The sequence below is a fragment of the Lepidochelys kempii genome, chromosome 24 (assembly GCF_965140265.1).
Source record: "Lepidochelys kempii isolate rLepKem1 chromosome 24, rLepKem1.hap2, whole genome shotgun sequence".
Taxonomy (NCBI): domain Eukaryota; kingdom Metazoa; phylum Chordata; order Testudines; family Cheloniidae; genus Lepidochelys; species Lepidochelys kempii.
In genome coordinates this window covers 216,737-231,052 of record NC_133279.1, presented here as the reverse complement: position 1 = coordinate 231,052, position 14,316 = coordinate 216,737, and the positions used below count along the sequence as shown (strand labels likewise).

Sequence of the window (14,316 nt, the reverse complement as noted above, 5' to 3'; positions counted from 1 at the left end):
CCAGGGCCGGGGGAGGCTGAGGGCGGGTTTAATCTGCTGGGGGCGGGGCTCAGAGAACTCGGCTCCCCATTTCCGCGCGTTTTTGTTCCCCTTGCTGGTTTGTCCTTTCGGAGCATCCGTAGTAAGCAGATCGCTTCATGACTTCCGTTTCTTCCCGTGTAAGATGGCGGCGCCCAGGGGCGCGCTGGGAGAGTTGTGAGCGGTCTAGTGGCTTGTGCGGGGTCCCCATCTGCCGGTGAGGCCTCGCGGGGTCCTGTGCTTGGGTGAGCGAGAGAGGCCCTCCGGCACGCGGGCAGCTGTATCCCGCGGTTCCCCCGCGTTTGGGGAGGGGCCGCCACCACCCCGGCTGGGGACGCTCGCGGGACGGTGATGAAGCGTGTACTTGCCCCTGCGGAACCCGTGGCGACGCGAATGGGGTCCTAAGACGGCTCGGTTGTCAGGGGCCCAGGGAGGCAGCCGCCCAGCCCGCAGCACCGCTCCGGCGTGGCGGGGCAGTGCTGGGTCTCAAGAGTTTTCAGAGGCCTCAGCTACGGGCTCCCGAAAGTTCCGGGGAGAGCGAGCCAGAAACACCCATCGGTACAATGGAGCTGGGACCCCAACCTGAGGGCTAGTGGCTTTGGGGGGCAGGGCGCCAAGTTTAACGCCCTCTACCCCGGCCCTCACTCATGGTGTCTTTTGCTTTTACCCCCCCATTTATATTTGTTCACTCTCTACAGGATCTTCCCTTTGCTATGACCTCTTCTCTATCTCCCCCACCCAGTAGTGTTGCCCTTTGGAGTCTCACTGGATCCCAGCTTGGTCCACCCATGCTGTTGCTTTGACTCACAGTGTGAACTCTGGCACACCTGCCACTTGTCAGTTATATTTGGCTCCTAATGTGTCTTCCTTGTTGCCCTCTCAGTAATTTCCACCTTTTCCCTCCAAATGCTATGAACCTTCGGGTCCCAGTATCCCTTTGCCACTCTTCTGAAAGGGCCTTCACCCCCAACAAATCTGAAAGCCTCAGATTTTGGTGTTTTGAAGAACCTTTGCAATTTGGCTGACTCAATGTTCCTATTCATAACAGACACAGCAGTGGATATGCTCAATGATTCCCAAGTGGCCACTGATTGAAAATTAACCAGTATCTTCAGTTCTTGCTGCTGCTTTTGGGACCTCTATGGGCAGCAGTGACACTGATAGTCTGATCACTCTGTGCTGCAACCTGTGAAAGCTCTGAATAGACTAAACACTGGAGCTAGTCACTGGAGAAAGATGAAGCTATAGTAGGATCTGGGAACGGTACCTTGGCAGAACTGTCGGCGTTTTCACTTTCCTTGCCCTCTGGGTAGATTGCAGCCACCATTTTTTACAACAGTCTGAGACTGCTATTTTTTATTCTTTGCCTGTGAGATATCTGAAACCTTTGTGTGTGCATGTTGGGTAGTGTGAGAGGGAGAGATTGATGGGACACATTAGAAGAGTATGGTAAAGAGATATTTGGGGAGGAGCAGAGGGAGAGCAGATGTGAGTGGGGTAGAGAATATAGTGTAGGGAGAGAGGAGATTCACTATGTGAATCTGCCATGGAGGGTGTGTGAAGGAAAGTCACTGTGCTTCTCCTGCCATATCATTTCCTTTTGGGGTTCTTGAATCCCCATGGTAAATGTAAATACACCAGTACTAAACATCCAGTTTTTAAAGCTTCTAAAGAATCTTGTTTTTCAGATTAATGTAGGGAGGGAGACACCAGATTAGGATTTCTCTGAGGTGAAGATGCTTGTATATGTAACCTTCAGGCTACTTCATAGAGAGAGTTTTCACTGATAAATTAATTGTGTGGCTGAGATGCCTCCAAAATTTCTTGCTGTTTACTTTTTAAAATTACTATTCACAAGCAATTTCAAAATAAGGTGCAAACTTTAACAGTGAGGGTAACTACCGTAGGAACAATTTACCTACTAACATGGTGGATTCTCCATCACTTGAAGTCTTTAAATCAAGATTAGATATCTGTCTAAAAGATATGTAATAGCTCAAATAAAAGTTGTTTGATGCAGAAATTATTGGGTGAGGTTCTTTGGCTTATCTTATTCAGGAGGGCAAACTAGATAGTCAGAATGGTCCCTTCTGGCCTTGAATTCTATGTCTCAGTGAGCTGCCTCTTGCTCTCCAGAACCAGCAGTAGTTGGTGTAGGGCCTTGTAATGATCTTCTGTGACACGCCCCCCCACAAACTCACTCACATATATGGTGGTTCAAAACTATGCCCGATTTGAGATGGATTCTCTATGACTTGAGGAGGCTTCCAAGTAGCACAGTTAATGCTGCTGCTCTGAAAGTAGTCTCAAAAGACTGAATTCAGGTTTCTTCAGTGGCAGAATGCGAGTAGCATCCTGGGTTGTTTTTGAACTTAGTCCTTATTTTAATAAGACCAGGCACAAGTCCGTGAAATAGCTGTTTATAGTAGAGAAGTTCATGACTCCTCGACAAAGGGGTTAAACTCTTGTGAAAAAGTTGAATTACTCCTTTCTGTTCCTCACCAATGTCTTGTTATCATTCTATGTGCTGGAGAGTAGAATGAGCTAAGAATTTCAGCAAGTTTTATGTGGCAAAACAAAAACTTGCTCTTTTAAATTTGTTTCTTGCTGATTGTTCAGTGTGAGATCAGAGCGCCTCTTTACAAGGCTAATGTCATCCTTCCTTAAGTGTTCAGTTATTTTCCTTCCTCCTCAGCATAATGAGAATTCCAGATACGATTCCACCCAGTTAGTAACCTTTGTCTTCCTTCATAAATTAGCTTTTGTGTTTCCTCTGTGCAGAAGCTGTTAACCACAGGAAGATCAGCAGCTATTGGTTCCTGAAAGTCATCCACTCCTGAGAGGTTGGTGTCTTGCTTTGAATGTATTATATAATAACTTCTCACAAGTGCAGGGTTTTTTAAATCTGTTACATTTTGTGTTGTGTTCTCACATGCCCTTTAGGATAGTGCTATGAAGACAGCCTTGAGCACAAATATCCTGATTGATTTTTGGGACCCTCTGTTCTTTCCTCAATCTGTCTATTGTGCATTTTGCTGCTTTTCCTTCTGTCATGGTAACCAAAGCTAGCTGTTGAGAAACAAACTCTGACAGATGGAGGAGCAGGAGCGAATTGAGAAGCTTTCTATGTCTCCTAGTGTTGTCTTGCACGATTTCTGCTTCATACTATCTAGTAATATTAAACTGACTTCCCTTATTCAGAAAGGGGATCATCTTTTGAGTCTGCCTGTTAAAATCATAAGGAAATGGGAATATCCATCCTTCAAGATAGCTGAGCGCAAGACCTAGGCTTTCAGTCTTTAAAGCTACTTATCAAGTATGGTGCTTATTGCAAATGTTTCTGCAAAATATCCTTCTTCATTAGATGTAACTGTTATGCTGTCCCCCAAGGCAGTGCTGCTGTTTTAATAACCTCCTTTACTGCTGTGAAGCACATACACACCACCTGATGCTTTGTCAGAATCCTATTTATCTATTTAGATGGTAAGCTCGTTGGGCAGAAACAGTTTGTCCTCTATGTTGGGTATAGTTGACACTAAACAAAAATCATATATTTCCCAAAGTCCTTCACCTTGGGATTTGGGAGATGCTTACATATCAAGTTTTTGTGTGATATTTGACATTTTTAGCTAACTTTTTGAAGAGCGTGGACATAGGATTCTGAGTAAAGGAAAATCAATTGCTTGCAAATAGTTCTAAAGCCAGAAGGAGACAGTGCAAAGTTTTTCTTCATTCTCATTGACATAAGAAATAATTTATGCCCAACTGGATACATGGTTAACCTGACTTCATTTATTCTCTTGGGAGCTCACTAGGATTCTCTCTTCATGGAACAGGCTCACAGCATGACTGATTAGAGAGAAGACGGAAGAAGAGCTCTCTGTAAGCTCGAAAGCTTGTTTCTCTCACCAGCAGAAGTTGGTTCAATAAAAGATATTTCCTCACCCACTTTCTCTCTCTCTCATATCCTGGGACCAGCAGGGCTACAATAACACTGTAGACACCATGGCTGATTACAGTTCCTAAGACACGCATTTGACAACTTGATAGGAGAGATCAGATATTGTGAGTTGCTGTGAGTAAACTCCACTCTTGTCTCTGCAGGGATAATGCTGAGAAGTGTGAAAGGAGTGATCTGCCAGGGGCCCAAGGTGAGTCCTGCACTGGCTCTGTGAAGCATATCCTTTGCTGGATCTCCGTCTTGAGATCTGGAATGATTATCACTATAAAGGGTCCAGAATGCTATTTTTCACATTATAGTGCATAATATAAGTCATTTTGAAAACAGAAAATCTGCTGGATTTGCACTAAAGTCATCCTTTCTCAAGAACATTGAGCAGCACTACCCTTGGTAAGAAGATCCACTACTGATGATGGCCTTGATTCTTTACTGTGCCTCCCGAGGAGGTATGGCCCAAGAAGGCGGGTAAAGATGGGGCAAAGATGGCTTTTGTATGCTCTTTACACCTCTGGGCTTGGCTGCAAGCCTATCTGCCCCCTGTGTGACTCAGAACAACTCTAGGGGGCCACTTATGGGTCATGCTCTTGCCTAAAGTAGCTGAAGTGCAGAGTAATGTGGTCCTGCTCTGGCCTGGCATGCCCCTATCCTTGGGTCACTGTCAGAAGTAGAATCATGGGGTCATCTTAATGACCTTACGTTTGCTAGGGTTTTGTCCCTGGGGACTTTCTGTTCTGTGTTTTGTCCCTGGGGGCCAATTAAATTGGTTCTGTGGCCCTTTTATGGCAAACAGCAGCACAGTTGTGAGGGCCTTTGTCTTCAGAAAGATTTAACCCTCAGAATAACAGCCTTTTGCATGTCAGTCTAGTCATGTGACTACCTTCCAGCAGCTCTTATGGCCTTTAAATCTCAAATGTTCTGTGACTGAGGAATGTAACTTCATCTGTCAGCAAACCTGCAACCCTAAATTGTTCCAAGTGGCCAGGAAGCAGGCTCCCAGCTTCTGAATGCAAATGGATTATAACGGCAGTTCATCTTGCCTGTTTTCAAGCTGTAAAGTTTTGTGAATTTATGGTTTAATTGTAGGATTTTTACCTGCTTGTGTGTAGACTAGGAATTTAAAAGTCAGGGCTGGACTGAAGCATAGACACTTTAGGCCCATGTCAAGGTCCCCATCTCCTGGAGCCAAGTTACATCAGACTCTAAGCTGTTTTTTGAAAAAAAGTAAGGGTTTGTCTACATGAAGTTTTTGTACCAATTGAACTGCTTGAAACCAGTATAGTTAAAGCAAGCAATACCCCTCCTTGCGTGGATGCAGTTACACTGGTATAAAGGTACCTTCATACCAATAGAACTCATCCATATTAGGTGGTTATATTGCTTAGGTGCTTTAACTTTTGGTAAAAAGTACTGTCCCTAGCCGAAAAGGTGAAGTTTGGTACTACACCAAACTGTACACAACTATATGGAAAAAATACCGGGTCTAAGTTTCTAGCCCTTGTGATGGCAAAGAAAAGCCTGAATATGTGAACCAAATAAAACCAAGACAACAATTCCTTCCAGAGTACAGACAGCATGAAAAAATGAGGTATGAACTGCTCTGTGCATCTCAACTAGGTGCTAACTCCAAGACCCAGTGCTGGGTGGTTAAGGAAATGCCAATGCCACCCCAGAAAAGGACTCTGTGTAGCAGGAGGAGAAGAGTGCAGTGGGCCCACCAACCCTACCCAAGAAGATTCATCCAAGTTGCTAGGGGTCCTCCTTACTGCTATCTCTGCCTTTCTGGGAAGTAAGGAGGGGGCTTAGTGCCACAGCCCTGCCTATTTATGGATAGAGTCCAGAGTCTGTCTGTTTTGCACTAAATACTCCATTGCATCACTAGCTCAAAGATTACACTTGCACACTCAGCATGTGTGTCAGTACACTAGTCTGGGGATACAAACAATGAGCAGGATTTAAAGACCTAGTGCACTACCTCAAAATGTAAAATCTACAGTTTTGTGAACACAATACTAATGCATTAGCTTTGCCCATCTGGGGTGAATCGTGAAGAGGGTCTTCTAGTTGTTTGTTCTGTTTATATCAGGGTGACCTCTTTTGAGATGACTTCTAAATGCTCTTTTGTCAAGAACTGTATCATTCCTGTGCTGCAGAGGGAGAATATACAAACTGTTTCCGGAGACAAGATTCCTGTTGTGCAGTGCAATATTTATCACTGAGACCTGCATAGAATGTAGGGAATCGCTTTTATGGTGATTTATTGAATAAGTGCATGGCAAGTGAGATGCAGGGATTCATATAGAAACAGCTCCACCTTATGGCTTTTGGCTTCTTGATTTATCATGGTTGTAGGTGGCTTGCCATTTAAGAGGTTTGAGTTAGATTACTGTCTTCTGGCAGACAGCAATTTAATATAAATGCCACTTGCTAGGACTGAGATAAATTATGTTGAGATCGTGTTTGAACAGCTTGTTCAATTTACATACCTGCTTTTCAAAATTAATTAAATGAGATCCTATGATGAACTGAAGATATGAATACACAAGTATTCCATGTGAATAGCTTTACAGCCTTGAGGGTGAAGTTGTGAGCTATCATCGTTCTTGCCCCCACTATAAGGGGCCAAGCTGTGCCTTGTTGTTTTAAAAAGTCAAGGCATGTAGTGTGTATATTAACGGTGGTCTAGGAGTAAACCTTTTATGGTACAAAATAAAAATAAAGCTTTAAAATTCCCCTAACAATAACTGGTTTCAGAGTAGCAGCTGTGTTGGTCTGTATTCGCAAAAAGAAAAGGAGTACTTGTGGCACCTTAGAGACAAATTTATTTGAGCATAAGCTTTTGTGAGCTACAGCTCACCTCATCAGATGCATGCTGTGGAAAATACAAACAATAACTGGCAATCTTTCAGTCCCTCTTCTTGGCTCGTTTGCTGTCTGTGACATAAGAATCTGTCAGTTCCAAGGACTGAGTGACATTTGTTGCTCCCATACAGGAGCATCATTACATGTAGATTGGGGGAAAAGGAACCCTTGGTAGTCCAATGCCTAGTGAGTTACTGTTGATTTTCTCTCTTCGCCAATGGTAACTCCTTCTGAACATGAGACTGAAAATGTTTATTTTCACGTGGAACAAAGTGACAGTTTGAAGACTTGATTTTGTTGATGTTGAATTATTGTAGAATATTGGGCATGTTTTAGTTTAATCACTTAAGTGTTTTGCAAAATCGAATTGACCAATAAACTGCAGTGAACTCAGAAAATGCAGATGTGTATCCTTAAAGTTCTAGGACAGTAGTTAGAGCTGTTGCATTATGTTTTGGGGTAGATTGGTACCCATCACTCAAGGGGCTTGTAGTTTGGTTGTCTATCCATTCTAACATATTTAGATGGACTTTGTGTCCAGGTATATTAAAAATTGCATCTATGGGATGGTGCAGAAAGGAGTCCCTAAATGGAAACTGCCAAAGCAGTGTGACGAACGAGGAATGTTGTGTAGGTGATCCTAAGAAATACATCATGCTATCTCATGCCTTTTGGATCATGTGTCTTTGGGACAAAGAGAATTGTCTTCACTTCATGTAGTATCCAAGCTTTACTGAGGCCGTGGGATTTCGCTTTAGGAAAAGTGGAATTAGCAGTCCTGGTCTCAAAGCTGTGTAAAAATGGAACCAAATTCCTGAGATGAGCTATATATCTTATCCTGTTTACTGGAAGACTTATGTGGGCAGGCATTGGGAGGAGTGGGATGGGGAGCAGGAAGTCTGGCAAAAGGTCTTGGTTATCCTGGCTTGTCTATAGAGAGCTTAGAATTTGGCTTTCATTCAAGCAATGATGGATGTGGGGGAGGGGGAATCTGTGGTGCTTTCGGGGAGGGAGTCAATAGCAGGCTAGTGCAATAACTTTTCATTTCTGTGACCCAGGCCAAGATTTGAACCCAGTTTACTAAGTCCTGACTTGTCTACATCACTGATCAGCCACACATTGTGAAGCTCTTTGAAGTCTCAGCAGGAGAGATGCATATTTGAGAAGCAGGGGATGTTGCAGGGCAGGCTTGAGCTGCATTGGCAGGGCTGTGAGGGAGGGAGTCAGGACCGAAACAGCATGAGCGGTAGATAGTTGAAACTGAGGTACCGTTGGCAGAGACTGGGAGGTTGTGGGGATGGGAAGGACTAGAACTGCAGGGGTTATACCAGGTCATGCCTGAGGTGTACTAGCAGAGCAGGGAAAGGTACTTTCACAGCCCCAGTTGTTGACACTGCTTAACTCAAGTGAGTGCTCTTAGTTCCTTGCTCTCACAAGCACTAAAATAAGTCATACATCTTTAGATGAAAAGAAAATCTTTTAAAATTAATAAATAAGTAAATAATGGCCAAATGAGACATCTCTCCAAATTGTGTGATGCTAAGGAGAAAAGGGCACCCTTGGGGCAAATAGAGACCACCAGCCATATGATGATAAACCTGAAGATTGATGGTATAAACATGGAGGTGCTTACCTGCATAATGCCCGCTATTACTAAGGTTAGTTAAATATGTAGAGTGGAGAATACAAACTGGTTTTGTTCCTTCCCTAAGCAGAAAGACCTGAAATGCTGAATCAGGAGCACAGTCATATTTAATTTGGATGTGGGTTAATCTGAGTGTTCTGCTTTCTTCTAAGCCCTGTGATGCCTTTCAGGTGACCCCACGTAAGACTCTCAAATGCTGATGTCAGAAAAGCTGCATGAAACAATGTGGAATTAAAGCAGCTGTTCTGTGTCTAAATCTTGGTGTTTTGGCTTTACATAGTGCTGCTCTCATCTGTGCTGGGGAACAAATGGACTGTACAGGAATGCAAAGCAGGAAACTGCTTTCTTTGTGTCTTGAGTTGGAGACAGCAACTGTTGCTGTCTGTAATACTTAAGCAGGTTTTCATTTCTCTTTGTTTTGGCCTCTCCTCAGCCTCTCTGCCCTGAGTGTGTGGGACAATTTATTCACTGTGTTATCTCTGAGCTCAGCTTCTACATTCACCTTCAACATTTTCTTTCACCTTGGCCTACTAGAATCATAGAATATCAGGGTTGGAAGGGACCTCAGGAGGTCATCTAGTCCAACCCCTTGCTCAAAAGCAGGACCCATCCCCAATTAAATCATCCCAGCCAAGGCTTTGTCAAGCCTGACCTTAAAAACTTCTAAGGAAGGAGATTCCACCACCTCCCTAGGCAATGCATTCCAGTGTTTCACCACCCTCCTAGTGAAAAAGTTTTTCCTAATATCCAACCTAAACCTCCCGCACTGCAACTTGAGACCATTACTCCTTGTCCTGTCCTCTTCCACCACTGAGAATAGTCTAGAACCATCCTCTCTGGAACTACCTCTCAGGTAGTTGAAAGCAGCTATCAAATCCCCCCTCATTCTTCTCTTCTGCAGGCTAAACAATCCCAGTTCTCTCAGCCTCTCCTCATAAGTCATGTGTTCCAGACCCCTAATCATTTTTGTTGCCCTTCGCTGGACTCTCTCCAATTTATCCATATCCTTCTTGTAGTATGGAGCCCAAAACTGGACACAGTACTCCAGATGAGGCCTCACCAATGTCGAACAGAGGGGGACGATCACGTCCCTCGATCTGCTCGCTGTGCCCCTACTTATACATCCCAAAATGCCATTGGCCTTCTTGGCAACAAGGGCACACTGCTGACTCATATCCAGCTTCTCGTCCACTGTCACCCCTAGGTCCTTTTCCGCAGAAAATCTCTTCTAAATCTAAATCTCTACTAAAATCTCTTCTTTTTATTCCTTGCTACCCTTAATCCCCTGCCCTCTCTGGTTAGGATTTACAGGCACGCTTCATGAGTTTCCTATAGAGTAGCTTGTATTCGCTCAGCTGGCTGTTTGTTTCTCCTTCATAGTTCTGTTTTAATGAAAAATTCTGTATGCTGGGACACAGTTATCCAGGAAATCAATGCAATGAGTTCAATTATAAATACCAAATAGTGGGCAGTGCTGCATTAATCCCACAGTAATTGAAGCGATTATGGATTACTAGGCAGCTTGAATTTGCAAGGTACTAGCTGCCATTCATCACTGTAGGCAGAAACCTTGCAGGAACTTCTCAGCTATAAGACTTTAATGGCTGCACTGTGCTCTTGAGCTGTCCTTAATGAGATAAAAACAACCAGGAGTCCGGTGGCACTTTAAAGACTAACAGATATATTTGGGCATAAGCTTTCATGGGTAAAAAATGCATGGAGAGAAAATTACAGATACAGGCATAGATAGATATTGGCACATGAAGAGAAGGGAGTTGACCTTCAACATTGTTTCTCCATTTGTAAGGTAATTCAGTCAGAATGGATGTAGTCCGCTCCCATTAAGGACCGCTATTATCTATATCTGGCTATTTGGACTCTCTCCTCAGACCCTATGCTACCAGCACTCCTAGCTATCTTCGAGACACCACTGACTTCCTGAGGAAACTACAATGCATTGGTGATCTTCCTGAAAACACCATCCTGGCCACCATGGTTGTAGAAGCTCTTTACACGAATATTCCACACGAGGATGGTCTACAAGCTGTCAGGAACAGTATCCCTGATGTGGCCACAGCACACTTGGTGGCTGAGCTTTGTGACTTTGTCCTCACCCACAACCATTTCAGTTTTGGAGACAACTTATACCTTCAAGTCAGCACACTACTCTGGGTACCCACATGACCCCACAGTATGTCAACGTTTTTATGGCTGACTTAGAACAATGCTTCCTCAGCTCTCGTCCCCTAATGCCCCTACTCTACTTACGCTACATTGACATCTTCTTCATCATCATGGACCCACGGGAAGGAGGCCCTTGAAGAGTTCCACCTGGATTTCAACAATTTCCACCCCACCATCAACCTCAGCCTGGACCAGTCCACACAAGAGATCCACTTCCTGGACACTACAGTGCAAATAAGTGGTGTCACATAAACACCATCCTATACCGGAAACCTACTGACCGCTATACTTACCTACATGCCTCCAGCTTCCATCCAGGACACATCACATGATCCATTGTCTACAGCCAAGTCCTAAGATACAACCGCATTTGCTCTAATTCCTCAGACAGAGACACACACTTACAAGATCTCTATCAAGCATTCTTAAAACTACAATACCCACCTGGGAGAAGTGAGGAAGCAGATTGACAGAGCGAGATGGGTACCCAGAAGTCACTTAAAACAGGACAGGCCCAACAAGGAAAATAACAGAACACCACTGGCCATCACGTAGAGCCCCCAGCTAAAACCTCTCCAGCTCATCATCCACGATCTACAACCTATCCTGGAACACGATCACCGACTCTCACAGGCCTTGGGAGGCAGGCCAATCCTCGCTTACAGACAGCCCCCCAACCTGAAGCAAATACTCACCAGCAACTACACACCACACCACAGAAACACTAACCCAGGAATCAATCCTTGTAACAAACCCTGTTGCCTTCTCTGTCCCCATATCTACTCTAGCGACGCCATCATAGGACCCAAACACACCAGCCACACCATCAGGGGCTCATTCACCTGCACATCTACTAATGTGATATATGCCAGCAATGCCGCTCTGCCATGTACATGGTCCAAACTGGACAGTCTCTATGTAAAAGGATAAATGGACAAATCAGACATCAGGAATGGTAACATACAAAAGCCAGTAGGAGAACACTTCAATCTCCCTGGGCATTCAATAACCTATTTAAAAGTAGCCATTCTTCAACAAAAAAAACTTCAAAAACAGACTTCAAAGAAAAACTGTAGAACTATGGGTTTCAGAGTAACAGCCGTGTTAGTCTGTATTCGCAAAAAGAAAAGGAGGACTTGTGGCACCTTAGAGACTAACAAATTTATTTGAGCATAAGCTTTCGTGAGCTACAGCTCACTTCATCGGATGCATTCAGTGAATGAACAGGAATGGAGTCTTAGAACTTAATAAGTAATCTAGCTAGATATGCATTAGATTCTGTTTTCTTCAAATGGCTGAGAAAATAAGCTGTGCTGAATGGAATGGATATTCCTGTTTTGTGTCTTTTTGTAACTTAAGGTTTTGCCTAGAGGGATTCTCTATGTTTTGAATCTAATTACCCTGTAAGGTATTTACCATCCTGATTTTACAGAGGTGATTCTTTTTACTTCTATTAAAATTCTTCTTTTAAGAAACTGAATGCTTTTTCATTGTTCTTAAGATCCAAGGGTTTGGGTCTGTGGTCACCTATGCAAACTGGTGAGGATTTTTATCAAACCTTCCCCAGGAAAAGGGGGGTAAGATTTGGGAGGATTTTGCGGGGAAAGACGTTTCCAAACTAACTCTTTCCCAGTAACCGGTGTTAGATGTTTGGTGGTGGCAGCGAAAGTCCAAGGGCAAAAGGTAAAATAGTTTGTACCTTGGGGAAGTTTTAACCTAAGCTGGTAAAAGTAAGCTTAGGAGGTTTTCATGCAGGTCCCCACATCTGTACCCTGAATGTATCCGATGAAGTGAGCTGTAGCTCATGAAAGCTTATGCTCAAATAAATTTTTTAGTCTCTAAGGTGCCACAAGTACTCCTTTTCTTTTTGTAGAACTACAATTCATTTGCAAACTTAACACCATCAGTTTTGGCTTGAATAGGGACTGGGAGTGGCTGACTCACTACAAAAGCAATTTTCCCTCTCTTGGTATTGACACCTCTTCATCAATTATTGGGAGTGGACCACATCCATCCTGACTGAATTGGCCTTCAACATTGGTTCTCCACTTGTAAGGTTATTCCCTTCTCTTCATGTGCCAATATATATTTATGCCTGTATCTATAATTTTCACTCCATGCATCTGAAGAAGTGGGTTTTTTACCCACGAAAGTTTATGCCCAAATAAATCTGTTTAGTCTTTAAGGTGCCACTGGACTCCTCGTTGTTTTTGTGGATACAGACTAACATGGCTACCCCTGTGATACTTAATGGGATAACTCATTTAGGTAGAGAGCTCAGCTCTGTAAGGGTGGCAGATGGACTTAAGTGAATTGAAGGGGTTTAGAAAGATGCAATTGAACTTGCAGTACAGCTATACATAACATTGAGCTTTACACAATGAATTTCCTATGTATTCTAATTGCTGTGACCCCTACTTCCAGAGTAGGGCATGTTACATTGACTCTTCCCTGACGTGTCTAGTACGTGTGTAAAGCTACAACTGATAACTGGATTTTTGCATGTAATTATGATCTTTCAATTGCTGAGAAATGTTTTTCCTCTGTAGTTGGATTCTGGATATTTTCTCCATGCCAGTGCCAGGGCTTGGTTAAGTGCTGCAGTTAATCAGGATGCCCAAATCCCAGCAGAGAAACCCAGAGCAGTATTCCGCACCAATGAGAGCAACCCGGTGAGTTACTACCATATTTACTATTATGTCAACTAGCCAGTACCCTAAGTGCGTCAGAGTCTGTTCTTGGGCACCCTGGACCCACTGACTGAGATCACATGCTACTTATGAGTGGAAATGAAGGGAGTAGGTAGTTTTTCATAATAACCATGCCCTGCTCCTGTAGGGTGTGAATAACAAACCTTCAAAACAGGGCCAAGACCCTTTCTGAAATCCCCTTTGAACATGTATTGATTCTTTCTCTGCAGCTGTAGAAATGAAATGGGCCATGTATTGTAGCAGCTTAGATGTGGGTGAAAACTTGGCATCAGACACTATTAATTTCAACTTCAGGGTCATTCTTTTCTGACTAACTTCCCCAGATTGGTTATTAAGGGAAAAAATAACTAAGCACACCCCACCGGCTTTATAATTCCAGCTGTAGTGTCTCTCTCTCTCTCTCTCTCTCAAGCACAAGATGAAGTGAAATGAATGAATGAAATAAGCCTTTGAGGAGCTTTTCCACTGCCTCTGTAATTGGAGTCTCTTGCACTGCTGATTCCTTTGAGGTCTCTATGGAAACAGCAGCATGCAGATGATCCAGTCATGTGATCAGAGCATCTCTATAGACTGCACAGAAGAGCCCAGATGGCAAGAATTGTCTGCTCTGTCCTAGGTCTAGGATTTATGTTGCCAAGCAACTGGCTTCAGCATTCCGGTTGCACATGCCTGATATATATTTGGCAACAGCAGCCGATGCTTCTTAATTAATCAAATCCATGTTCCTCAAGCTTGTCCATATTGTGGATCACTTCTTAAGCTACAGATTCTCCTGTGGTTCATCTCCGCACCTTATTCCACAACTTTCCTCTAGAAGTTAAAATGCTTGGTTACAGGGAAATTTCACTAAACAGCACTGAGGTGACAACAGGAAAGCTAAACTCTCAAAAGAGACTGTAAAAATGGCATCTTCTTACTTAACAGCCCTGGTCCCTATA

The 14,316-nt window shown here is 43.6% G+C and overlaps 1 protein-coding gene across 3 annotated transcripts in view; it reads left to right on the top strand.

The window, feature by feature from the left end:
• The first annotated feature begins 109 nt into the window (after positions 1-109).
• Positions 110-14,316, top strand: part of DAP3 (death associated protein 3) — a 30,068-nt gene continuing 15,861 nt past the window's right edge. The window contains exons 1-4 of one of the 3 annotated variants that reach the window (XM_073323187.1): positions 110-235; positions 2,800-2,861; positions 4,123-4,169; positions 13,217-13,339. In XM_073323187.1, coding sequence (XP_073179288.1) covers positions 4,128-4,169; positions 13,217-13,339 — 165 coding nt within the window. In that variant the 5' untranslated portion in view covers positions 110-235; positions 2,800-2,861; positions 4,123-4,127. Of the gene's footprint in view, positions 264-2,799; positions 2,862-4,122; positions 4,170-13,216; positions 13,340-14,316 lie in introns of all 3 variants that reach the window. The other 2 variants (XM_073323186.1, XM_073323188.1) reach the window with 2 other exon arrangements.